Source organism: Opisthocomus hoazin, chromosome 20 (genome assembly GCF_030867145.1).
Source record: "Opisthocomus hoazin isolate bOpiHoa1 chromosome 20, bOpiHoa1.hap1, whole genome shotgun sequence".
Taxonomy (NCBI): domain Eukaryota; kingdom Metazoa; phylum Chordata; class Aves; order Opisthocomiformes; family Opisthocomidae; genus Opisthocomus; species Opisthocomus hoazin.
In genome coordinates, this window is record NC_134433.1 from 5,789,367 (window position 1) to 5,815,921 (window position 26,555).

The 26,555-nt window shown below is 51.2% G+C and overlaps 1 protein-coding gene across 8 annotated transcripts in view; it reads left to right on the forward strand.

Annotated features, from left to right (window-relative positions):
- The window catches only part of TYW1B (tRNA-yW synthesizing protein 1 homolog B), a 110,828-nt gene that overhangs the window by 35,240 nt on the left and 49,033 nt on the right, over positions 1-26,555 (forward strand). For all 8 annotated transcript variants that reach the window (XR_012765921.1, XM_075440321.1, XM_075440325.1 and 5 more), the window contains 3 exons: positions 9,019-9,128; positions 15,185-15,362; positions 19,587-19,722. Coding sequence is in view for 7 of the 8 variants with exons in the window: in XM_075440321.1 (XP_075296436.1) it covers positions 9,019-9,128; positions 15,185-15,362; positions 19,587-19,722 (424 nt within the window). In the remaining variant the exon portion in view is untranslated. The remainder of the gene's footprint in view (positions 1-9,018; positions 9,129-15,184; positions 15,363-19,586; positions 19,723-26,555) is intronic.

Here is a 26,555-nt window from a genome sequence, read left to right on the forward strand (position 1 = left end):
CATCACAACACCAGACAGAAGCGGACAATTTACACACAAATCCACCCCTTGGCCCTTCACCACAATTACAACAACAAATATTTCTCCACAATTATTCTGCTCTCTTCACATTGTTCAGTTCATGTCTTGCCTGTTACCTCTCCATTACTATACTTACCTCAAATTCCTTGAGTCTTCTGCCTAGCTCGCCAAAAGTTGTTTTGGTGTGGCCTGGATAAATGCCAAGTGCATTTGCTTGGGGCTGGTAGCAGTGAGCTGGGCAGGTGGCTTCCACACCTTGGAGGCTGAAGAGGATCCGAGGGCTCCCCAGTGCCCCCTCCCCTAGAGCTGTGCCCGGTGCAGCCAGGTCTTGGGCCCCAGCAAGCTCAGCCTTGCCGGGGACCAGGGGCAGGAGGGATCGGGGAGGCAGGAGATGGACACCTCTCTGTCTACAGCCCTGCGAGTCCCGCTACCGCCTGCGCCGAGCACTTGGCAGAGGTTTGGTTCCCTCTGGAGATCCCTGTGTGGGACTGCCCGTGGCTCCTGGTGCTCTGGAGATCATGGGCTGGCTCATGGTGCACAAAGCTGCTAAGGTGCTAAGTGCTGTATCTTTGGTTTGGAATTGGACTGTTTTTTTAATTTAAAGTAGCATCCCCCCCAGTTCAGCAGCGTTCTCAGTGAGTGCCAAGTGATGGCTTAGTAACCGTTGCCTTCCTAAAGGAGCAGCTAACGAATGACTTTCCATTCTAGTCAACCAAGTGCCCCCTTTTCTCAGAAGGCAGACTGTGTTGTTAATTCTCCAAAGGAAATGAGCTTTGCCCGGATCTGAACCGTGATCTGCCCTAGCACTGCTCGCTCGCCGAAATGCCTGGGTTTCCGCAGGGGGTTTTGGCTCTGCTGGGGGAGGGCAGGGTGGGTGAGAGACCGGGAGGCTCAGCAGCAATAAAAGCAGGGACGTGAAAGCGTTCTGAGTGGGAGGGCGTGGAGGTTATTCTTTGAGCTCCTTTGTCTTCTCCCTCGCTAGCTAATTCAAACCGTGGGGCCTGCGCTTCCTTTGGTGTCTATGCCAATAGCACCCATTCTGTCCCTAAGCCCAGGCATCCGACATCCCAACATTTCTGTGCAAAACCAGCCAAATTCCTCAGAGTACCGTTTTCTGTATCATAGTCTGCAAGTTTTAATAATGCAAATATTTCGTGAGAGTATTTAAGTGACAGTGTCGGTGCTGAGGGACGGCTGTAATTCTGAAGGCACTTTGAAGCTCTCCGCTGTGTTAGCGTTGAGTAGAAGCGTTGGACACTGATCATCCCGTTGAGATGGTGTTTGGGAGTCTACTCCAAAATGGTAATTGCTGCTCTTGATGGGCTTTCATCATGGCCTGGCTTGAAAGGACACAGCAAATGGCATGTTTAATGTGCAAGTTCTGCTGCTTTTCTTCAGAGCAAGCTAATGACTGGGCAGAAAAATGTACTGCTCGTTCCTTTTTTCCGATGTATCAGCTAGCAATGGCGCGTTTAATTCTGCAGTGCGGACTGTGCTGGTAGGAAGAAGGTCCCTACACAGAAGGGACATCGTAAACGGCAAATAGAAAGCAATAACACCGCCAGAATGAGGTGTTTTGTTCCCAGCATTGCACTGCAGACCATTTAACGCTGTTCCCCTTCAAAACGATCCAGCTCTGGTATTTCTCAGCAGCAGCAGCCTGCGTGTGGAGCATGGGCCTGATTGGGGCAGTCAGACAAGTGTAAATTGCAAAGTGCAGTAATTGGGATAAATCGCCGTGTGTGTCACCTTCTGTGTGCCTCCAGCTCATCACCCCGTAGCTGTCGCTTGTCGCTTTTCAGAGGAACCCTAGAAACAGTAGCTCTAATGGTAACGAATGCTAGAATGCTTATTTTACAGCTGGTAACAACCTGAATGCAGGGAATCGGCTTTCCAGGGGACTGTGCTGAAAAATGGTCTTGTTTCTTGACCTTCTGCAGGTGAATTGGGTTGCAGTTGTTGGACTTTTCCCTGGGGACTGCAGCTGCCTGTCTGCTCTTCAGAGCTCTGCTGGGTTGGAAGTCTTCAGGCTCAGTCTGAGGCTCATCCCAAGGCTCCCTTTACGTACACCTTGAGCTTGACATAAAGCGGAACTGAAAGAAGCCTTCTCTGCTTTGGTTGCCTTTTCAGACCCTGTGGTCGGGCAGCTACAGCCTTCGTGTGGCTGTGAGCTGTGCCAGCTCGAGTTGCTTTGGGATGGGAAGAAGAGGCTTCCATACCCACTCTCCTCCTTCCCAGCCGCATGTCAGCACAGTTCACAAACCCTGCAGCCAGGGCTGTCTATAAATTTTTTTTTATTTATTTTTTTTTATATTTTTTAAACCCGCCATGCCTTGCAGATTCCGAATCATGTGGGACTGAACATGGAAGCACAGGCACTGGTGGCTGGGTAGGATGAGCGTGTTGCCTTCTTCTTAGCGGTTACCATCTGTGCAGCTGGAGGTACAGGCAGCGATAGGTTTGATCTGCTGCTGGCAAGATGTTTTTAATGCAGGTTTTATGCCCTGCTGGTCTCATCGTGCAGCTCTGCACGCTATGTTGCAGATAAGACCACCGTGAGTCTTCTATTTTTCTTGATCTCATCTTTCAGGGTTTTGACGTTTGTAGTGTCTGCCAAGGTTTCCAACTGCATAACCACCGCGGCTCTCGCAGGGTCGCTGAGGAAAAGGCTGAGGAGCCGGCTGGTCGTCTCTGCCGTGCTTTGGCAGCAAATGCTGTCGTTCGGCTGCTTTCCCTGGGAACTGGATGTCACCGTAGCTGGCTGTCGTGACTGACACGTTTTGGCCCTGAACCAGGAATCATGGGTGGAGCCAGCTCGGAAGGTTAGGGTTGTTGTAAAAGACGTAGCCTGAGTCTGCGCTGGAGACCTTCCTCCTCCTCGTCCCTGGAAGCGGCGCATCCCTGGCAGATGCCAAGCCCACCCGTGCCCCGTTACCGGTGTGCCCGCTGGCCCTGGGTCCCTGCCTCTCCCCTGCAGAGAGCTGGCTGAGAGCTCGGGGGTGCGGGCCGGGAGCGTGGCGGCCGCTTTGGAGCGCAGGAAAGGCAGACGGAGGGTGCGCACGGCGTCCCCCCCCAGGCAGCAGGCCTGCTGCACTGCACGGTCGGGCTGTTGCGTCGAGAGTAAGGGGGGGGAACCAACGCCTTCATTACTGCAACATCCCCAAGTCATCATTCTCCCCACAGAAATCGTCTGTCGCCATCCCTTATTGCTCTCAGTTGGTCGCGCTGTGTTCGTGGTGTCTCCTTAATTGTCTAAATGGAAATGTGCAAGTGACCAAATCTTTTAATCAATTAGAGCGAGTGCGGGGCCCGAGGCTGGCTGACGCTGTGTATCGCGGCACAGTCGCCAGGCAAACCTGATTTGAGTCTGTTTTTCTGGCAGAGTGTCTAAAGCCCAGTCAATTATTGTGGAGAGATGGAACAGCTAAGTAAGATTTAAATTAATAGGGTTTATTATTTTTGCATCTGCGGAGGAGGCAAACCAGACAGAGTAAAATATCCGGTGAAGAAATTGGTTCATATATCTTCTTCTGTAATTTTAAGATGTTTATACCTGTACTTGGAGGTTTCAGCTTCAGCAGTTGCCTACAGAACAAGCTAAAGTTCTGTTCAGACGAGCTAAACAAGCGTGTGGCTGAAAGCCAGTGGTTGCGGCGAGCCCTGCAAAACGGAGGGACTAATCCTCTCCCATGGGAGAGGTATTTAATAAGGTCTTTCAAAAAATTAAGAAGAAACCGAAAACATAGGTTAAAACAAAAGCTTCTTCTCATTAATGAACTTGACTCCAGAGGCTGAATTATTCGGGGAAATGTGTAATGCCAGGAGATCAAAGGAGTTGGCGCTGCAGGTTTGTGAAACTTGGAACCTGAGACGGAAAGGTGAGAGAGTCTCTCCGCGTCTCCAGGCTCCCGTCCCTCTCCTGCTGTGTTAACGTCGCCTTCCCCAGGGTTTCAGTTTAGCTGTGTGTTTTGTTTGCAGAATTAACAGACTGCGACCCAAGGTTTGTTGTTTCCTTCCAATTTGATTCTTCACTGGTTGGTTGTCCTTTGGGCCTCCCTGTCTTCTAGGAGCTCTTGAAGTGACCACATAAATGGGGTGGGGGACGGGACATCGCAAAATATACCGAGTGCATGCCCCTGCCAATGGCAAAAACAAAGTCGTGGTGCCTTTATGTGCTGCTCTGCCAGCGTGGCACTGAACTGAGGCGTTTCTCGGAGAAAATGCTGGTGTGGCCCTGGTGACTCTCGGCTGGGTGCGCGTGTGCCAGCTCGCAGGAACCGTGGCCCTTGGCATCAGTGGCTCGGGGTGGCTCTCGGCGTCAGTCAGGCTCTGTGGTGCCACATCGGGCAGAGAGTCGAAGGGGTCAGGTCACTGCAGATGCACATGGTCCCCAAAGTCGTCACTGCTGCGTGAGGATCCCCCGCTTCCGCTATGCAGTGGGCAGTGTCTTCACTCCTGGTGTGCGAAAGGGTTGTGATGGGAAGAACAAGTACCCTTCCAGCAGCTTACTGGGATCGAAATCTGGGCTCTTCATCTTCTAGCATGTTGTGGGTTTCTGTGGTCTGGGACTTGTTGAAGGCTTTTGTAGCGTTGTTATGAGTTGGCATCTTTATGGCTTCAGTAGTGAATATAAGCAGATTATTGGTTGTGAAACGCTCACATGTGTCCTGGTAGTTAGTGCGGGTGGTTGGTGACTTGGTACCCGGTTACAGTAATCAGTAATGTGCTGGAGGGATGATGGGCTTGGAAAGAGAACTTGTGCACCTTGACGTTCAGGTTAGTTTTGAAGTAGTCTTTGAGACTGTGCTGAGCGTGGTTCTGCTGGGCAGGAATGAAGTGGTTGGCATAAGCACAGAGCAGGCTTCTGGGAGGCGCTCAGCGTTGCCTGCCTTTCTAGAAACCGTGTCCTGGAAAAAAGGGAGCATTTCTTAGGGCTGGGATGTAGGTTTTCATCGTTGGGCATCTTCCATCCCTAAGATTTCAGAAGTGTGAGTTCGGAAAGAATCACAGAACCATTTAGGCTGGGAAAGACCTTTCAGGTCATCGAGTCCAATTGTAAACCAAACACTGCCCAAGTCCATGATTAAACTACATCCCTGAGTGCCACATCTACACATCTTTTAGATACCTCCAGGGATGGTGACTCCACCACTTCCCTGGGCAGCTGTTCCAGTGCTTGGTAATCCTTTCAGTGAAGAAATTTTTCCTAATATCCTATGTAAACCTCTCCTGGGGCCACTTGAGGCCGTTTCCTCTCATCTTGTCACTTTTTATGTGGGAAAAGGGACTTAACCCCCTTACTACAGCCTCCTTTCAGGCAGTTGTAGAGAGCGATAAGGTCTCCTTTCAACCTTCTTTTCTCCAGACCAAACCACTACAGGTCCCTCAGCTGCTCCTCACAGGACTTGTGCTCCAGACTCTTCACCAGCTTCGCTGCCCTACTCTGGACACACTCCAGCACCTCAATGTCCTGCTTGTAGTGAGGTGCCCCAAACCAAGCGTGGGATTCGAGGTGCAGCCTCACCAGTGCCCAGTGCTGGTACCAGATTTGGGATCTTCTAAACATCTTATGCAGTTCGGTCCTCTCTCAGTTCAGAGGAACTGGCAAAACCTGCCTGGTCTAAAGTCCTTGCTGTTGGTACTACCATGAGTTGCTGCTAGGTGTTGTAATATGGCCAAGTAATCGTACAAGGAGAAGACAAAATTTATTTTGATGGAGCAGCTGATTTGAAAAACCTGAGGAAGCTAGTGAGGGTCCAGCTGCAGTGCACTCCTAGCGAAAACATTGAATTTATGGGTTGATGGACGTTCCAGCCCTCGGATCATCTTCGCGGCCTCCTCTGGACCCGCTCCAACACCTCCATGTCCCTCTTATGCTGGGGGCTCCAGAGCTGGTAGCCTGTCCTCTTCCTCGTGCAGTCTGGGCTCTTCCTGTCGCCATCAGCAGAAAGCAGAAGAAAAGCTTCAAACAGGTTCCTTGTCATCATGGGGAAACATGAAACATTGTTTGCTTGTGTGTTGGACAAGCTTTTTTCTTGGTCTTCCTCTTCCCCTTCACATCGTTCTAGGGAAAGTCGTTCTTGTTGGCCCCCTTGTATGTCCTTTGCTGGTTGTATCTGATTTTTTTGCCTTGGTCTTTCTGATTATGGCCCTGTGTTCTTCCTTTTATTTTCAGTGGGCGGACTGCAAGGTTGCAGAAGAGCCTGTGATTCTGCCAGAATGGTTTCTTGTTACTCTTCATATCTTTGCTTCTGATTGCCGCTGTTTGCACTTCTGCCTTAATCAGGTTCAGAAACCTGCCTGTTCTCCTGAACTCCTTTGCCCTTAAACTCTTCCCCTCTGGGCTCTCGCTCACTGGTTCTCAGGTTTGGCTGGAGTTTGCTTCCTGATCTCGCTTGGTTTTTATTCTGCTCTTTGCCTCCCGTCCCTTCCCGGGAGCAATGTGCTCGGTGCTTTCTGGTCACTGCCACCAGCATTTCCTCCCCTTTGTGTTCCCCACCAGGTATCAACATCAAACACTTGGTCTCTGGAGTAAATCACACTTTATACCCGTGCTGTATTTTCCCTCAAAGTTGCTTCAAAGACTTCATGATACTATGCCTGCTCACAGAAGAGAGCGACTGTTTTAAGAGGGTATCGGGCAAAACCTGATTTACTGAAATAGCAGACAGGTGATGGAGGGGGAGATGCACTGCCCCGCTGAAGAATCTGCCTTCTTCACGGAGGTCTGACTGCCAGGGACCTGCTGCAGACTGGGGCAGCGCGTGAGGCGGACGGTGGGAGAGTCAGAAAGTCTGCAGGGGAATGGGGAGGTGACAGTGGAATTCTGTCTCTGCCAGGGACTGGGAAACAATCTCCTCAGGCCCAAGACGCTGCTTTGCCCCCCCATTAGAAGAGGAACTGCTTTTTGCCAAATAAGCTGCTTTGCAGACATGACCTGGTGCGTTTATTAAACAGCTAGAATGTGTTTAAAAAGTCAAGGACTGCTAGACACCAATAATTAATAGCTGTTAAGCCTGCATCAGGAGCCTATTGATTCTCTGCCAGCTTGCCCTGTTAAATATACAAGGCACAGGTTTGGTAGTTAAACGTCTAAGAGTGTTAGAAATGCCTTTTTATAGTTGGCATGCGGAAAACTTTCCATGCTGGCAGACAGGGGGGAAAAAGAAGTGAAATTCAAAAAGCAAACCTGTCTTAGCTTGAGGCTCTTTGAGATGGTGAAGTAGTTTGAGAGCAGCGTTTGAATCTTTGCTCTTGCAGTGGATGAGGACATGTTTGGGCCAAAGGGCTGGCTCTGTTGATGCCGAGTGTAGAAGATTTGTGCTCTAGCACTGTCACGGTGTGGAGCTGCAGGTCTTGCTCGCTCAGAGAAGTCAGTGGGAGTCTTTTGAGCCTTTTGATTGCCTTCAGCAGGCCCTGGAGCAGCCCCTTCATTCTGAGAAAGTGCTTCCTTCTGCCTCTGCTCCTCTTGGTTTGATGCCGGGCGTTGTGTCCTAGTGCCCGTGTCGCTGGAAGGCTGAACGCAGCAGGTAACCTCTCCGTGGCTGACCTCCAGCGATGATGGAGAGCAGCAGAGCAAACGGAGATCAGCTGGTCAGAAAACACAGCTTCAGGAGTGCCTTTTGCTTGGTGGCGTGTTCTTGTCCAGAGCTATGTTAACCCAGTAGTGCTGTTTAGAAAGACACAGCAAAATATGCTGCTCTTGTGTTAATAAATTATTCTGTGAGCTGTGGTAGGGTTGGTAGGGGAAAAGTGGAGCAACTTTTCTAGTGTATTTTGGGGAAAAAAGCAGGGGAAGATGGGGAGAGAACAAGGAGCTGAAGGCACACAATGAGTTGATTTTCTTAGGATGGTACTTCATGGCCGAATGATCCCTGTGTGATAGCAGTGTTCAGGTGCAGCGAGGCTGGTGGGAGATGCCTCTCCCCAGGGCGAGGTCCGTGCCCTTGTACGGGCTCTCTCCGGGTTGTGTTTGTCCCAGTGCGAGCGTGATGGGTGCCGCACCAGTTGCTTCTAATATAACATTTGCTGTTCAGGGTGCATTTTTTCCAGGTGACTTGCAATGGCTTTGTAACATCCTCTCATGCTGGTGAAACAGGGAATGGGGAGAAACTCCACAGATCTTCCAGGTGCTTGGGTGGATTTACCTGGGTAGGCTTTTTCCGTTTTTGAAGAAAAACTATGGGTTCAGTGGTCCTCTCCGGGTAGGCGAGGTTGGGTTCCTAACCCAAGGTGACACAAGCTGTCCCTCAAGTGGAAGATCAGTGTTTTTTTTTCTCCTGCCATCTGCCTGGCTCAGAGAAATTAACAGTTTATTTTAATTTTTTTGCGTTTGGGGTTCAGTAAGGCGGTAGCTAGCGGATCTCAGAAGGGTTGAGAAGCCCTCACTGAGTAAATCTCGAAGATGAACCAGATCCACCAGCAATGCATCTCTGGCATCCTGCGGACTACTCAGTCTCTTCATAGTTTGAAGCAGTCTACCCTTGTCTGTCTTGTTACTGGAGCGTTATGCAAGGATTTTTAGTTAGAAACCACTCCTGTCCTCCTCAGGGTGGCAGTTGGTACGTTCCCCATGGGACTGGAAATGGCTTGGGACCTTCCTTTTCGAGTGCCTTGTGCCGCTGTGGTCAGAAGAAGAGGTAGAACCAGTTTTCCTTTCTTTCCAGAAGTAAAGGCTGCTGAACATCTTTCTGGCTGCAGAGCATCTTTTTAGCTTCTTAGAAACCTTTTAGCTGTGGTTCAGAATAGGTGTGTTAAGTTTATATTAAACTGCAAGGTCTAGTCTTCCTTCTGGGGAGACCAGAGCCTGGAAGGAGAGGGGTATGAGAAAGATGTCACCTTGGAACACCACAAAGCTGTATCAGAAGCAGGCTATTACTGAGAATTTCTTGCTGCTTTTAATATTGTTAAACAATACCAAAGTCCCAAGGGTGGCAGATGGGTTCTTCCAGGTGTGTTTCTCAAGACAGTGAATAATTCTGTCTCTCTTTTCTTCAGACATCATACGAATCCAGTGGGCACGGAGTGGCGATGGAAGATGGACCAACCTGAAATGATCTTGCAGGAGGCTGTTGAGAACCATCAGAATATGATCAAGCAGTTCAAAGGTAACTTCTCCCCCTGCTTCCCCCTCGATGCTGCTTTTCGAAGGTAAACAGCAGTGGCAGCTTCAAAGCCTGGATGGACATGTTCTGGTCATCTGGGAGGTGGTGGGAAGGAGGCATAAGTGTCGGAATATCAGAAAGATGGGGAGATGAGGAGAAACTTTTGTGGCACACTTCTTGTTTTCTGAGATGTCAAAAACAAGGCAGAACATTAGAATGTGAGTTGGCTGTTGGGTGCCTGCTGCTGCCTGGAGGGAGTAGAGTGGCGTTGCTTCTTGTGCATTGTGGTAGTTTTCATATCCTGTTCCTTGATGTGCATGGAGGCTTCTGCGGTGGCTCAAGCTGGCCTGGATGATAAGGAATCTTGATTCTTACGTAAAAGTGAGGGCAGGTAGAAAGCAAAAGGAACCTCTAACCTGATAGAGAATATACTTAATCCCCTGGGAGCTCTTGTGTTAGCTCTGCAGAAACTTCTAGATTGCATTTCTGACATGGATGAGTGAGCAGCAGCATGCAGGGGGTCGTTATTTTGAGGAATTTCTTCAGCACATCAGTGTGTGACTCTGGTGGGATGGTGAGAAACACGATTATTGGGCCAACTGGTGCACGAGGAGCTCAGCAAGAAGCAGGACGTTCTATGAGAGTGTTAAAACCCTGTGTGGGTCCGTGCTGGGAGACCCACCTGCCATGGTAGAACAGGGGACAACAAGCTTGGGTTTCTGCTTGGTAGGTTCAAGTTAGACGTCAAATTGAGCTTGGTCAGCCAAGGTGGTGCCCAGGGAGGTGGGGGACCCTCTAACCTTGAAGACTTTCAAGTCTTTTAAGCAAAGCCAATATCACCCTGGTCTGGTGTTGGCAATTGTCTTCTCTGAGCAGGAGGCTGGACTAGAGACCTGCAGGAGCCCTCCTGACCAGCAGTTCTGTGACTTGGGTTAGACTGTTAAAATAATAACTCCCTCCTCTCCTTTTTATGAGGTGGGACGTGACTCAAAACAGGCATTTGTCTTTGCTTCGGACGAAGCCACGCATTGCTGAAGGCGCTGGACGAGCGTCGCGTGTGGCTGCTGGTGGGGTCTCGAGGGAGTACTGGTGACGGCCGGAACTGCCATCAAGCTGTGCAGTCCTGGTGCAGTGTGGTGAAGTGTTGCCCCTGTCTGGCAGCAGTGTGTGGCCTCTGCACCGAAGAAAGGTGAAAAGCAGAAGTGATTTTGCAGATGCTGAAAAGCCCTACCTTCTCCAGGGAACTACAGGCCGGTCAAACTCACCTCCATCCCGGGAAGGGTGATGGAGCAGCTTATCCTGGAGGCCATCATCAAACAAGTGAAGGAAAAGAAGGTTATCAGGAGTAGTCAGCATGGATTAACTAAGGGGAAATCATGCCTGACCAATCTGATAGCTTGCTACGATGGCATGACAGGCTGGGTAGATGAGGGGAGAGCCGTGGATGTTGTCTACCTTGACCTCAGCAAGGCTTTCGACGCTGTCTCCCATCACATCCTCCTAGGGAAGCTCAGGAAGTGTGGGCTGGATGAGTGGTCGGTGAGGTGGATTGAGAACTGGCTGAATGGCAGAGCTCAGAGGGTTGGCATCAGCGGCGCTGAGTCTAGTTGGACGCCTTTAACTAGTGGTGTGCCCCAGGGGTCAGTACTGGGCCCAGTCTTGTTTAACTTCATCAATGACCTGGATGAAGAGTTAGAGTGTACCCTCAGCAAGTTCGCTGATGACACCAAACTGGGAGGAGTGGTGGTTACACCAGCAGGCTGTGCTGCCATCCAGCGAGACCTGGACAGGCTGGAGAGTTGGGCAGAGAGGAACCTGATGAGGTTCAACCAGGGCAAGTGCAGGGTCCTGCCCCTGGGGAGGAACAACCCCAGGCACCAGTACAGGCTGGGGCTGACCTGCTGGAGAGCAGCTCTGTGGAGAGGGACTGGGAGTGCTGGGGGACGACAGGGTGACCATGAGCCAGCAGTGTGCCCTGGCTGCCAAGAAGGCCAATGGTCTCCTGGGGTGCATTAGGAGGAGTGCAGGCAGCAGGGCGAGGGAGGTTCTCTTCCCCCTCTGCTCTGCCCTGGTGAGGCCCCATCTGCAGTGCTGTGTCCAGTTCTGGGCTCCCCAGTTTAAGAAAGATGAGGAGCTACTGGAGAGAGTCCAGCGCAGGGCTACGAGGATGATGAGGGGACTGAAGCATCTCTCCTACGAGGAGAGGCTGAGGGAGCTGGGCTTGTTCAGCCTGAAGAAGAGAAGGGGACCTAATATATGCTTGCAAATATCTGCAGGGTGGGTGTCAGGAGGATGGGGCCAGACTCTTTCCAGTGGTGCCCAGCGACAGGACGAGGGGCAACGGGCACAAACTGAAGCAGAGGAAGCTCCAGCTGAAGATGAGGAAGAACTTCTTCCCTCTGAGGGTGACGGAGCCCTGGCCCAGGCTGCCCAGGGAGGCTGTGGAGTCTCCTTCTCTGGAGATATTCCAGCCCCGCCTGGCCGCGGTGCTGTGCAGCCTGCTCTGGGTGACCCTGCTTGGGCAGGGGGCTGGGCTGGGTGACCCACAGAGGGCCCTGCCAACCCCTACCATTCTGTGATTCTGGAGAAAGCTGAGTGCAGGAATCTGCTGATACTCCAGGTCAGACTGAGGAATAACCCTCTCCTGGCCTTGCTACCCCTGGCGTCTTCCCAGCAAGGGCTGGGGAGAGGGAAAAATCACAGATGGACTTGGCAGCATCTGAAAATATTGCCAAAGTGCCAAGAGGCCTGTAAGGCCATCCCAGTTCTCTTTTCGGAGCTTATTTTCCACTGAATAAGTTTGTAAATATTCCCTGAAACTTGCCTGCGCGTCCTGAGCACAGTTACCCTCGACCTGGAACTCCGAAGGGAGAAAGACTGAAAAAAAAACCTGAAGGGCTCTGGAGCAAAACTGTGCTGCAGAGTGGAAAAGGAAAAGCTGTGCTACTTTCTCAGAGTGATAGATGGCAACACGCTTCCTGTCTTGGGAGCCTGGCAGCAAAAGGTTTATTAAGGAGAAGAAAAATCAGCAAGAAAGCCTGGTAGCTCGCTGTTACACTTTGTGAATTTTACGTTGTCGCTTCCCGGAGGTGCATGTGAAAATATTGTTAGAGTAGAATCGGTGAAAACAAAACGGTGCGGCCGTGCTGGAGCCGTGCTCTGTCCGGGTTGGAAGCGCCTCAGGCAGAAAAGGTGACTGTCTGCTTCCGGCGAATGGAGCAGCCCTCCGCAAAAGGTAGGTCAGATTTTATTGTGCTTGGTTTCAAAAGCCAAAACCCACCCAAGCCCCTTGAAGCACCCCAGGCCTGAGCGGCGGGGTGGGCCGGGTGGCTTCGCGGCAGAGGGGCTCTGCAGCGCTGGGTGGGCGGCCCCGGTGCTCCCGAGGGGTTTCCAGCGGGTGCTGCCAAGATGTTGGGGCCCCGACCCCCAGCACGGAGCTGACCAGAGCGTTGGGGCTGCTGGGGAGGAGCCGCCTGGGAAGAAGTCTCAGCTGGAGAGCCCTCAGGGCTCTTGGGTGTTTGGTGATGCTGCTCGGATCAAACCCAAAGCAATTGGAGTAAATTGGTGCTCCTGGTGGTACCAGCACCACAGCTTTGCAGTCAGGTACCCACATCCAGATGTCTCTGTGCGGCAAGGGAAACGGTGAGCTAATCTGCTGCTTGATTAATCCCCGCATTGTGGTGAAAATGAGATCTTCTGTGAAGGAACGGCAGAATTCTTAGAGACCCTCTATCCTGTAGGCCCTCCTAGAGGGTAGCGCTCTGTCCTGGGACTCCCTGTGTGTGCTTTGACAGACGAGGAGATGTCATCTTATCTTTTGTTGTTGTCATAGTTTGCACTGGTTTTGAAGACCGTAGCCATTAGTTGATGTCACATAATTCTCTTTCAGAGTAACCAACGGAGAGACATCTTGCTGATAGGGAGCGAAGGTGGGAAGGCGTGAAGTAGTTTATTTGATGGATACGTTTTCTAGGTAGTGACGAGTAAATCTCCGTGCCCTTGTGAAGGGCACACACAGAAAAGAAACATAATTCAAAAACTGGTGAGTGGGAGTCTCTGAAAATACAGCCCTGGTTCAACATGGGGGGGAAAAATGAACAAACCAACAAAAATGCAAGTCCTGAGCTCGGGAAGCTGACGGCTCCCGGTGTGTCTCGCTGTCAGAGTGGGAGATGCAGGTGCCTCGTGTCCCCGGTCCTCGGGTCCTTGCAGAGGGGCACCCGCAGTCGGCAGGCACCCTCGCCTGGGTGATGTGCTGGATGGTGCTCCTCCGTTCCCCAGTTAACACGCACCAGTACGAGAGCAGCTGGAGGCGGCTGGTCGAAGGAGATGTGCTGGTCGAAGGCTTGGCTGCGAGAGCGGAGCTCGGCAGGAGCTGGAAGCTGCGTGCCGCTGCCTCTTGCAGGGGCTGCTCGGGTTCTGCGGCTCCTGCACCTGCGCTGGGCCTGCTGCGTGCCCCGCAAGACGTGCCCCGGCTCTGCCCGCGCCGGAGTTCGCTGCCGGGCAGCCGAAGGAGGCTGATCCGCGGGAGCGGAGGCTGAGTGCGGTGCTGGTGCGGCGGCCGAAGGGCAGCAGAGGCCGTGCGCTCCCTGGAGTACCCACAGGTCCGGTTCGGTGCATCCCCGTCTGCCTTGTGATTTATGTGGCCAAATGACTGCATGGAAACCCTCTGCCCTGCTCTGCGGGGTGTTCACTCTGTGCCAGGTTTGCTGTCAGCTCTTTCTCAGAAGTTACTCCTAAACTTTAGGCGATGTTGGAATTGTTTTCTGCCTGCTTGTAAAGCTGGTGCAGTGACTATCGCAGTCCCATTGCAAGATGCTGAGAGAGAGACAAATGAAATCATTCCAACAATACCTTGGGGTAGCTTTAGGAATACCAAAGTTAGCCCTTTGGTCTCAGTGTGTGGCTGAGATGCTGCTTTCTGTTCAAATAAAGTCCTCGTTTAGTACTGTCCAGTTTCTGCAGAATAGCAGTTAGTGCTGTCCTTATTCAGGGCTGAGCCTGGCTGGTTTAAACACACTGAGCTTCTCTCGGATCGCAAACCGGCGTTTCTGCGCGAGGCTGAAGCAATATCCACGAGCACCTCTTTTTATCTTGGCTTTGCAGCACAGCGTGTGATTTTCTGTGCTGTTTGAGCACCAGCATCTAGGCAGCCAGAGGTGAGCTGAGGACCTGGTTTCAAACCAAAGTCTTTGTTTTGTGTTTGTGGTTTGTTTTTTTTTTTTCAAAAGACCAACCCCCCAGTCCAGAACCTCTGAGTACATCAAAGCCCACCAAGGAAACGTGGAGTGACACATTGGGAACAAAAGCTTGTTTGCAGTCTGGTGGCTTCCTGCGGGGTCCCGAGCGCTCGCTCGGCTGCGGGTGGGCTGGAGGAGCGTTCGCCTCTCCCGTGCCATGAGTGTGGTAGATGTGGCTCGGATCCGTTCAACCTGCAGACGCTGCTGTCACGTGGACGCTCCAGTTTTGCTCCTTGTGTTTTCCGCTTTGTTCTGAAATGTCTCTCGCTGTTCGGGGCGGTGCTGGGTGCTGGGATTTCTTTTGGAACGCGTCCCCTGTGGTGTTGCACCTTGTGTGGTTGCAGCGTGGGCGCAGAGCTGGTGGCCGGGGCTCTGCTGGGCGCAGCATGCCCAGCTCCTCTGGGCGCCGGTCTGCCAGGGGCTGGGGAACCGCGGCGGGGAGCACTGGAGGCAGAGCCGGGCGGGCTCTTGGAAGGCGCCCGCTTGAACAGTGCTGAGCTGGCTCTTGTGTTTCTGTCTCGGGGTGCAGGCAGCATCCCTGAGGTCCTAGCAAGGACTGGGATGGTACTGGGAGGTTGCTTGTGGTAGTGCACAGGGCACGGGGAGCCCCGAGCTCTGCGTGTCTGGGCACACGCTGGTTTGTGGGTTCCGGCAGAGCGGGCTCGGTGGGCACTGGCTGTGGCCTTGTGTTCCCTCGGTTCAGGGGGGCTCCAGCTGTTTTTGCCGAGTCTTCTGTGTGCCAGGGTGTTATTGAGATACGGATGCATGGTTTGGGAGGGGGGGTTAGCTGATTTAAGCCTGTTCCCCCTCTTTTTGCAGGCGTGTCGGGAGTGAAGGCGGATCGCTTGGAGGAAGCGATGACGGCGAAGCACTGCGCCCTGTCCCTGGTGGGAGAGCCCATCATGTACCCAGCCATCAACCGCTTCGTGAAGCTCCTGCACCAGCACGGCATCTCCAGCTTCCTGGTTACGAACGCGCAGTTCCCGGATGAGATCAGGTAAGGGCTGGACAAAGTATCTCCCTGCCACAACACGTGAGTGCCAGCCTGGGTTTTCGTTCTGTTTTGTCGCTCATCGGTGAGCTCTGTGTGAGCAACGGCAGTGAGAAAGCCCACTCGGCATCTGTTTGATTTTAACCTTCATCTCCTCGTGCTCTTCCTTGTCTCTTTTTCTCCCCTAGTTTTGATTTTCTTTTCTGTACCTGTTAAATCAAGTGTGATTACTTCTGGAAGTGAAGAGAAGGTAATCTGGTACCTCCCGGAGGTGCGAGGGAAGGAGAACAGCGAGTGAGCCGTGTTTTGTGCTCGGGGACGTGGGTAACTGGCACGAGTGTTTCGGCAGCCAGGGCAGGAGACTGAGCTCGCAAATTGCTTTTCGGTTTGCATGCTTCTCTTGCAGCCTGATCTTTGCTCTGCCTCCATCAGACCAGCCGTAGTGGCTCCAACCAAAGATCGATAGAGGCCAGCATCTCCAGCAGGACCTGGAGTGCAGGATGAGAGCAGGTGAAAAGCGCGCGCTCCTCTGCCAAAGTGGGGTCAGGAGATTTGACCCTCCCTTTCAGAGGGACTGGACCTAAACGTTCACAGTGAGCTCCGAAGGAGTCTTCACAAATGCAAAGAATCCCTGTTTGTGGTGTTCTGCAGCATCCAGGCTGCTGTTAAAGTCTGAAGCAATGTAGCCGGCGCACGCGGTGGGAGCTGCAAGGTGGATGAGAACTGGGCAGAGCGCTGTCGGCTAACGGCGCTGCCCAAACCCAGCGCTGGAGCTGCGGGCACGATGGCGGGGCTGGGCGCAGCCTGGGTTTGCTCTGGTGCTCGGGGCCTCTTGCTGTTGGCGCTTTCTGGTCGAGCTTCCTTCTCGCTTCCTTCCCCTGGTCTGAACGTGGCTGCGAGCGGGGAGGGCATGCGATTTTTGAGTGAGTAATTATACACCACAAAGGCCTTCCAAATGATTGAATAATTGTGTAATCAAGTTACTTTAAGTCATGTATTATGGGCCTGATAGACAGAAATTGCTCTTTCCTATAAATAGCATTTTAAAAAGAGAGCACACTCTATATTTTGGAGCTGCATTTCTTAGGACCTGCTGAATGCTTTTTAAAAAGAAACAAAAAAGAAAATGATAAAATGCTAGTCTTGCCCTCTTAAAAATTGCAGCTGCTCTTTGGCTTATCAAAGCAGATGATTTGCTTAATCTGGGAGCTGAAGCATGCCAAGCCCAAGGTGGCTGTGCCACGGTCAGCAGAGGGGAGCTGTGGTCTCAAAGCTGGTCCTGGACTAGGCAGCACGACCTCCGGCGTCCAGCGTGCAAACGCGGAGCGTGGCTGGGGGTGTTCGCTGGCTTTAGGCGGGAGGCCCGCTGGCTCTGCAGACCCCTCGGCTGGGTCTCCAGCCTGGTGCTGCCTGGGCCTTCCTCCCTCCTCTCCTCTTCCTCCTTTCGCATTGGGACTGCAGCTTTGTCTGCCTCCAGGCACACACGCGTGTCTCCGTCAAGTGAAGGAGGTTTTATGGCACGGGAGCTCACGTTGAACAGTTTCCTGGCTCCTGGCCTCTTCCTCCCCTTGTTTCTGATGAGTGGCTGAACCAAGAGCCCCTGCGTATGTGTGTGCGTTTGAGCATCCATAATAAGAATGAGCAGCTGCTTATTATTGCTCATAAAAATGAGCGTTTGCTTATTCTGTTGACGTTTCTGTTCTTTGGATCCTTGACGAGGCTGTGTCCTGCCTGGCTGGTGAAACCACCTCACGGCTGGTGGCCTGAAGTCAATTTATTGCTCTTGAGTTGTGCTGTGCTACTCGGCCGTGTGGCCAGCAGGTCGAGGGAGGTTCTTCTTCCCCTCTGCTCTGCCCTGGTGAGGCCCCATCTGCAGTGCTGTGTCCAGTGCTGGGCTCCCCAGTTCAAGAAAGATGAGGAGCTACTGGAGAGAGTCCAGCGGAGGGCTGCGAGGATGAGGAGGGGACTGGAGCATCTCTGCTACGAGGAGAGGCTGAGGGAGCTGGGCTTGTTCAGCCTGGAGAAGAGAAGGCTGCGAGGGGACCTTAGAAATGCCTCTAAATATCTGCAGGGTGGGTGTCAGGAGGACGGGGCCAGACTCTTTCCAGTGGTGCCCAGCGACAGGACAAGGGGCAACGGGCACAAACTGAAGCAGAGGAAGCTCCAGCTGAACATGAGGAAGAACTTCTTCCCTCTGAGGGTGCCGGAGCCCTGGCCCAGGCTGCCCAGGGAGGCTGTGGAGTCTCCTTCCCTGGAGATATTCCAGCCCCACCTGGCCGCGGTGCTGTGCAGCCTGCCCTGGGTGACCCTGCTTGGGCAGGGGGTTGGACTGGGTGACCCCCAGAGGGCCCTGCCAACCCAACCATTCTGGGATTCTGCCCAAGTTCCTGTGCAGTAACTGCCGTGAACGTGAGCTCGTGGACGGGATCTCAGCTGTCAAAGCTGGCTTGGAAATGACAACCAAACATTAAGGAGGAATGCTGGAAAATCCGCCCTGGTACCATGCAGCTAAGATTTTCCCATGAATCAGGAAACGTAGCTGTGTTCTGGGCACACCAGTTTGGGCTCTGCTGCTCCCCGGTGCTGCCTGGATCCAGGACTGCCCTTTCTGCTTCTCCGCCTTTGGCAGAGCGTGCTCCAGGTCATCCCGGCTCTGGTCCTGGCCGCGGCAGAGCCCTGTGGACCACTCTCTTCTGGAGCAATGTGGGGCAGAAATCCTTCTCTGGGATCTCCAATTCTTTCATTTTCTCTGGTGTGATGGTGCTGCGTCTGCTGGCTTATGCCTGTCCTTAGGTTTGAGGTCCTCGGTGTAGAGATGACTTTTTTTTTTTCCTCAGCTTGTGTTTTGAAAAACACTTGCTGAGTGGGGCCCCTTGTAATGAAGTAAATGCAGCATTAAGTAAAGGAAAGAGTATTTTGGCTATGTTCTTTGAAAGTGAATACTTCAATCCACTTACGCCTGGAACATTGGGTCCGTTTTGGAGATGGTGGCTTTGGGCTGGCAGTCCAGACGAGCTTGTTTACAAAGCGGGGGGGATTTTAAACCTAAAATGTTAAATTTGTTCTGTGCTGTTCCATTCTTCTGTCTAAATAAACGTGGAGAAAATGTGCTTAGGCTTTTTTGAGTGTTCATGTCAAATAAGTACATTTTTCTGGGCACGAAGAGCCTCTTCTTGGTCTCATTCAGGGCAGTTTTTGTCCCTTTGTCACCTTTGGGGAGGGCAGGGGGGTTGGTGTATTTTTAGGTGGTACTGTTTGGCAGCTGAACAATAGTTTCTAATTTCTTCTCATCTCCTAAATAATTAAATCAAGCTGGGACTGTATACTTGCTGGCTTTATCAGTTTTGCCTGTGGCAAGGGAGCTTGGTTTAGGTTGCTCCTCTGGCTGCCCTTCGTTATCCCTTGCTGCTGCTGGGCTGCAGCGTTGCTGCTTCTCCTTGAGGCCCTCAGGGTTTCTGGAGGGGATTCGGCTCAATCCTGGCTCTTCACGCAGCAGAGGAGGTTTGATGTGTTTGGGAGTTACCGGTGTTGGGCTCACAGATGCTGTGCTGACCGGCATGGTGTGGCCGGAAAGGCTTTGCTGCAGGATTTCTATGGAAGAGCAGCCTTGGAGGTGGAAGGAGAACATGTTGGGGGATTGTGCTTGGGTTCATTTTCTAAACAGCTGCAGGTCAGGTAAGTTCAACATGTCCAACAGCAGAAAGTGCCTAAACTATGGCTGTATTTCTATGGAAGGGGATTATTTTTCTATGGGCTGGGGCAAATAGAGCTTGGGGAAGGGGCTGAGCTTTACGGATTTTGACCGTGGGGGCTGTGGGGAGAGGCAGAGCCTTGCCATGCCCCGCGTGAACGCCTGGCAGCCTGCTTCAGGAAGCCTTTCTGAGTGTGTTACAGCTACCCTGGGGTGCAGAGTGTTCCAGTTCAGTGAGGAAAAGATCATTAACCTGTCAGCCGAGGCCTCTGCGTGTGATGCCCTTGGCTTCGGGGTGTATTATTTGCTGAAAGTAGGTTGTAATGTCGTGCTGTGAAGATGATGGTCACTTGGCAGAGCTGGAGCACCGGACTTTGATAGTTTTGCCTGTAAATACTGTGTAGTTCCTGTTGCTGCTGGACCAGCAGAGCAGCTTGTGTGGAGAAACTGTGTTTTGTGTGTGCTTTGGTGGGAAAACACAAATTCAGCTAGCAGTGATGCCCGAAAACAACAATTCCCTTCTCCTTTTTATTTCCAAGGAACCTTGAGCCAGTAACACAGCTTTATGTCAGCGTGGATGCCAGCACCAGAGAGAGCCTGAAGAGAATTGACCGACCCCTCTTCAAGGATTTCTGGCAGAGGTTTCTAGACAGCTTAAAGGCCTTGTCTGAAAAGGTACTCAGTTATGAATACTTTTTTTCAGTATTTTTTCCCCCCTTTCTTCTGCACCTTACCTACTCAGGATGAAAGTAAAAGACACAGAGGCTGAAATGGAGCGGGGAGTGGGTTCTGGAGGTGTTGGGAGCATGTTGACGTGTTTTGTACCTTAAGGTGTATAAAGTCCAGCGAGTTTGATCAGACTTCCGTGTGGGGAGAAATTCAGTGCCAAGAGGAGAGCAGAATGTGTCTCAAAAGGGAGAGTAAACTCTGCTGTGAGTATGAGATGCTGTGAGAGATGAAGAGATCGTAAAATACTAGAAGACTTTCTAATGAAGCAAGCGCACTGAAAGCAGGCGGCTGAAGGAAAACTGGAAATTCGGGGAAGCAGAGGAAGAGTCCTAAATCCCCGTGTGGCCCTTAGTGCCGGTTCTCAAAGCTGCCCTTGAAAATGCAGTACATAAAGGACATTCAAATGTATGTGCTGGACTTTCCTAGCTCTGTTTGCCCTCCTGCTACGCAGAAAAAATACCTCTACTTTTGGAAAGATTTATCCATAAGAGTGAGTGTGAGCAGAACAGCAGGCGTGTCCCTTTACACCGTCCGTGGTCTGTGTCCATCTGAGACAGCAGAACAGGGACCTGAAGGCCGATGGGATCACGTCTGCTGCTGTCAGCTCAGAACTTAGTGTGCCGTGTAACTGTTTCTGTAGTAATTAATGAAGCAGTTGTGGTCCTGGCATCCCATGAATTAGTAGTAGCGCTTCACGAGCATGTCTTCCCTCTCTTATTTACTGATCCTGTGCTCTGATGGAAGCAAGTACTTCTGTTTACTGATTTGGCAGAGGTTACCTGCTGAGATGAAGAGACAAGAGAGGCTGTTTCATTTGAATAATGAGTTTTCCCGTCTTCTGAGATGACGATGTTGGACATTAGTACATCTGGGAGACTCGGTGTAACTGAGTGACGCTTTCTTCTGCAAGGGCGTGTGAGTAGCTTGATCGAGCTGTTTGTGTGCAAGTGTGCTGGCTGATTCCGTTCAGCAAATCTCAGGCCAAACTCTGAGCTTACTAAAATCAGGTATAAACTTACTAAATCCTCTGTGCAAGTCGAGAAGGCTGTGGAAAGAAGAGGAGCTAAAATACTGAAGGCAAAAATGTTGAACAAGCCTTTTGGGAACTTGCTTTTTGCCTGTCACTTCTTTCCCTCTGCCTCTCTTGACCCTGGGTAGATATGGTTCATTCATTGCGGTGTGTTGTCAGAAATTTCCTTGCAAAGAAAGAATTGAAGGTGAAAGTATTGGCAAGTCTGTCCATACAGCTAAAAATACTCTGGGCAAGGTGAAGAGGAGAGAGGAGCTCAACTAGCAGGTGCGTTTTCTCCTCGGAGCAGCTGCACGTTGAAAGGTCCTTGAGACACAGATACCACAAGAGGCAGGGAATAGTTGCCCCAGTTGGTGGCACGCTGTTCTGCCAGCCCCGGCTCAGCTGCGTGGTGCATCGACCCCCCAGGGAACAGCAAGAAGTCTGGGGAGGCTGCTGTTCCTTAGGTTTTTCTCTTCATGTCGTAGATGGTTGTGATACCTCAAAGTTATCCTGAGCTGCTTTGGGGCAGAAGCACCTTTCTGCTCTTCGGAGCGCGTGGCTTGGCGTTCGTGTGCGATGTTAAGCACCGTTCGGTGGGACTGTGACGAATGACGGGGGGTGAGAGCTAACGCGGCTGCTGGTTCTTGAGAAACGCAGCTCCGGTTTCGGAACAGGTGGGGAAGTGCTGATGCGCCGTGTTGGGAGAGTGATGCTAATATACCTGGAAACAAAGTACAAGTACCACACTTTCACACTGCCTGCCAAACCATCCAGGCTTATTTGATTCTCCCGAGACGAGACTAGCTGGCAGTGCAGCTCGTATGAGTCACTGCTAATGAGAGTCGTGGACAGGTTTGATCTATGCACATTTAAAAAATAAAAATGGGCAAAGGGAGTCTTTAAAAACACAAGTTGTACCTTGCTGTTGTGTTGCTTGGCAAGTGCCCGTCCTGCACGGTTACTCTGCTCGCTGCGGTGTCTGCTGGCTGTCCGCGGGGCTGTGGGCTCGCTGCTGCAGGGATGGGTCGTCAGAGGTTGGTCCTGCTGCAGGATGTTGATAATCCAACCAGAGGAGGAGGAGAGGACATGGCCCTGGGTGAGAAAGCAGTGAGGATGTGCTCCTTGGCTGTTCTCCTCCCTGCCACCAAAGAGCAGGCTGATTCTTGTTATAAAGTAGGAATGGGAGGGCCTGGGCGAAGAGGTGGGTTTCAGACCTGTTGCCTCAGTGAGGTAGTTATACTGGTAGAGGATTTCATGATTCGAACTGGAATTCTGCACAGAGTTCTTGAGCCCTTACTAAAGGAGTGAATTTTATAATGCATTGTTCTGAGTATGATATGACAGCATCATACAGCGTGTTGGTGATTAATGGCCACAGCATTTTCAAAGGAAATTTAGGAATAAACATTGAAAATGTGTTGTGATATTTCCTTCTGCAGCGAACAGCAAGAAACCCCCTCTTTGTCCACTACAATTTGGAGCAAGTTTCATCCTTTGTAGAGTGATTCTCATTGAGATGGTCCTCGTGTTAAATTTTCTGTGCTGAGAAATGTTTTTCTTGAGGTGTTTATGTTAAACAGCAGGTAGACTCCCAGAAGGCTCCGTTTTTCTTGTCATGTGTCCTCTGCCCTCCAAGTTAGATTGAGAGGAAGAAGACAGACGTTAACGTGTGCAATTTAGAGCATGTCCTTTCCAAACATCACACTTGAGAAGTCTTGTAGTCTCGTCCTCTGACCGCCTTGAGTTCATGAGAATGATGGAGAGTTGACTGGACTTGATAGACAAGCGCTTGGAGGAAGCACTATGGATGTGAATTCTTATTCTCATCGTAAGGATGAGAAATCTCTGTTCCAGTGGTTGAAAGGCTTTTCTTCCAGTCGTTGCTGCTTCATAATGCTTCATCCAAATGAGAAATGAGGTGCAAATTAATAATGAGGGTCCAGAAGCTCAGGAGGGAAGAGGTAGATTTGCCATGCCTTGAAGTTTTATGACCAAGTTGATGCTTTCTTCAAAAATATCATTAACCAAACATATGCTGTCTGAGCAAGAGAATAAGGAACCGAAGTTCTGAGCTCTCATCCTCCAGCAGCCAGGCTTGTGATCCCTTTGTGGTTTGGCTTTGTACTTGGTTTCCCTCAGTGTTACTGGACCAGATTCTATAGGCTGAGAAACTTTGAAAACTGTTGTTCTTGTTCTCCGTAAACCTCCAGGTGTTTTCCCAAGCGATGGCGATGTTGACTGAGACAAGTGGGAGCCCCCGCTGAGTTGCTGGTAAATGAAGTGGGGATGCAGTAATCTGATATGGCAAAAGTGCTTACGAGTTTTGGCTCAAGCACTTTGAAAATAACTGGAGAAAAGATGGCGATGGACATACCAGCAGAACATGCTGGTCATCTACAGGTCCTCTACAACCTACTCAAGGTCCTCTACAACCTACTGTAGGTGACCCTGCTTCGGCAGGAGGGTTGGACTAGATGACCCACAGAGGTCCCTTCCAACCCCTACCATTCTGTGATTCTATGCCCCGTTTGTGGTTCACCACTACGTTGCAACAGCTCTGAGCCTGCTTTTTTTCCACCTCTTGAGAGAGTGAGACAGCTCTTGAAGCAAGTGGCTGCTGGTCCGTGGACGTTCGGGGGCTGGATGAGCACTGGGGAAGAAGGTCTCTGGCGTCCTATTCTCTGAGGAGCACACGGCCAGCCTTGACGAGGTGTCACCGCTTCTGTCAGTATCTTCTTGACTTAATCAGGATAAATCCTGTGCAGTCTGCTCGATACACCGTACCTTACAGTACTTGCTGTGCTGCCAGACACCGAGCAGGCACTGCTGAACCGCTTTAACTTGCAGAGGACAGGTGCCAATGTTCTCTTAAACAGATTGGAGCTGCGCACACGGCAAACAGGGGGGAAAAGAAATCCTGTAGGTTAATAGATGTTGTGGCACTGCAGGAACTGATGATGAAGCAGAACCTGCTTCCTGTCCTTCCAGGAGGGTCACAAAAAGCAGAAAAAACAGCTTATTGGCACTTTCTGGAGTTCAGTTAGGCTTGTGTCTGTAGACATCATAGGCAGCTCTGGCTTTAGATCTTGGGTAAAACCTTGCCCTCAATCTTTTCCTGCTTCAAGGGAATGAAGATTTCACGGAGAAACAGGGTCATGGCTCGGGTGAGGTGTAGCAAATGACTCCTTTATTTCCGTTTATTAAAAAAGCACCAAAAAGGGACATTCTTTGCTCTGCTTGTCCTAGGGTATCCCGCAGCTGCCAGCGCATGGAGTTGGCGCCTGTGGCTGTGCTCCTTGCTGGAAGGTGCTAGCGGGGGTTTGTCCAGAGAAGGGTATGAAATAGAAATGCTCTCCTATTACCACCTTCCAGGGCTGCGTCTGCAGGCTGCTTACAGGTAGTTCCTTTCACATGCCTCGGTGATGAAGACGCCAGCTTGCATATTTATACGTTTTCAGGCTTGCATCTGGTGCTGTTTACTTTAATATTTTTTTCCCATGTGATCCTTTCATCAGTTGCCCTTGGCTTCTATGTGATTACAAACATAAATACATGGACTTACATCTTAGGCACATTTCAGTGCTTATTATATAACATATGACAGTAACAATTGCCTTTATGAAAAGAGCACGTTTGATTTGCATGGAGATGATTTATGTGGGTACTGGGGGAGGGGAGCTGGTTTGCAGAGCCTAGTCTGTTCCTGAGCTAAGTGACTTTTTAAGGAGAATTTAAATGTAAAATTTGCAACAGATGTTGGAATCAGTAATCAATTTTGCCACTATAAATTTAGAAGAATTTGACTCTTCTGCACAGTAAATGCTCTCCACCAGCTGTGTGCTTGTTTTAATGGCTTTGCTAATGAGACTTGTGGTGTAAGCCTTTGGAAATGCAGTGTGAGGAGTGTTACAAAGGTATGATGTTTAATATTAAGTTATTGTCTCTGAAATAGATCATCTCCTTTCAGTTTATCTTACAGCAAACAGCAATCCAAGTGAGGCTTCAGCGAGATTCTTGGCTGCCGAGGGAGTGAAATCTTATTTCTTCTGTCTGTTCCAGTACCTCTTGCTTTGCTTGCAGGCAAGAAAAGGGGGGAAAAATGTCCATAAAAGCACTTCATGATCAAAATGCTGTGTTATTCCCAGCTGCTGGTTGTTACTGTGTGTCTGACGAGGACAGGGTAGTGAAGCTGTGGGGAAAGGCAAGGTGTCTCTGGCTGCCCAGCGAGCCTGAGGCAGAGCAGAGGGTGAAATCCGTCTCAGCCCTTGCGCAGTGCTTTGTCCCTTACGCCGCACCAGTCCCCTCCTGCCCGTCCCTGGGCTGCTTTGGGGTAGCCAGGCCTGCGGGCTGTTCTTTCGCTGCTTGTTCTTGCCAGGGCAGCGGTTACGGCTGCAGAGAGGCTGCCCTGCTGCCACCCTCGTCGATGGGAGAAGGCTCTGCTCCCCCTGTGCCTGCCTTTTGGAAACGGGCTCTGACCTCTGACGTGTCAATGGGAGACGCAGAGGGCTGCCCTCCGCCTCTTCCAAGTTCGCTCTTCTCTTTCAGTCCTTAACTGGCACGTGTTGTTTAGCTTGCCTAGCTTTTCTGCTACTTAACGTTTCAGAAGCATTTGCTATTCTTAGCCTTTATTAAACATGATCTTTCTTTTGCCTTGGGCTCTTCCTGGAGGCTGCAGGAGAGAGGCCAGACTTGGCTTTTAGAGAACTTCTTTCACACCAGTCTCTATTCCCCCTGCCAACCCTTCTGTAATTTGTTAACCCAGTCACTCCAAAGGGCTGCTCTGTTCCCCGGGGCCGGGCTCTGGGAGCCAGAACTCCCCACTGTCCCAACAGGCTCCGCGACCTTGGGGATGTCTGCTCACATTTTCATTCTTGTTGTGAAATAGAGCCGTAGTCTCCATGTAAAAGCACCCTGAGAAGACAGAGCATGGGTGTGTTTTTCTGTGAACTCTTAAAAAGGAAAGAGCAAACGTAAAATTCTGTGCGTGGCAGCTAGGCAAAGGAAACGGGCATCTGCACTTTATTTTAAAACATGTTTTTATTTAAGCCTATAAACTTGAAGTAACTGGGCCAAATGCCATAGATTGGGATCGTACAGAGCATTGTGTAATATTCCATTCTGCTGAATGCATTAGCTGTTGGATTTCTCCACTCACTGAGCGAGTATCAGTGGCTGTAGCATGATGATTCAGATAAGAAGCATTTATTGGGTCCATTGAATCTGTTCATTTGCCATCTTGGGAAAGATGAGTTGACAAAGCATCTGCAGGTGTGATCCTTTTTTCTCATCTTGGATGGTGAGCGTGTAATTGAGGCGAAAATGCTGCAAACAAGAAAATGGACTTCATGGGAACATGGCAGCGGGTGTGCTGGTGCTCCTCCGAAGCAGAGGGAGTGGACTCGTGCAAGGCAAATAACATCAGCAGACATTGCTTTGGAGGGAGTGAGAAATCCTCTCGTGAGGGGTTATCCACGATGGACTGAGCAGTGCAGGCGGGCTCAGCTGGCAGAGGCCGGGCTGGTGGGTCCAGGCTCGCAGGAGTAGCTGGGGTGACACATGGACTTGGTGTCCCCGGGCTGTTGAGAGCCGCTGCTGGCTGGTGGGGTGGGCTCTGCGCAGGCTCTCCTCCGCTTCGGGGTGAGGTCGGTGTGCTCGGCTCTAATGGTGGCTGAAGGTGACGGAAGTTGAGCTGGTTTGGGGCTGAAGGAGCTGTGGGTTGTGCAGTCTCTTCTGCTGGCTCTCCTCTGGGGCAGGATCCTGCAGCGGG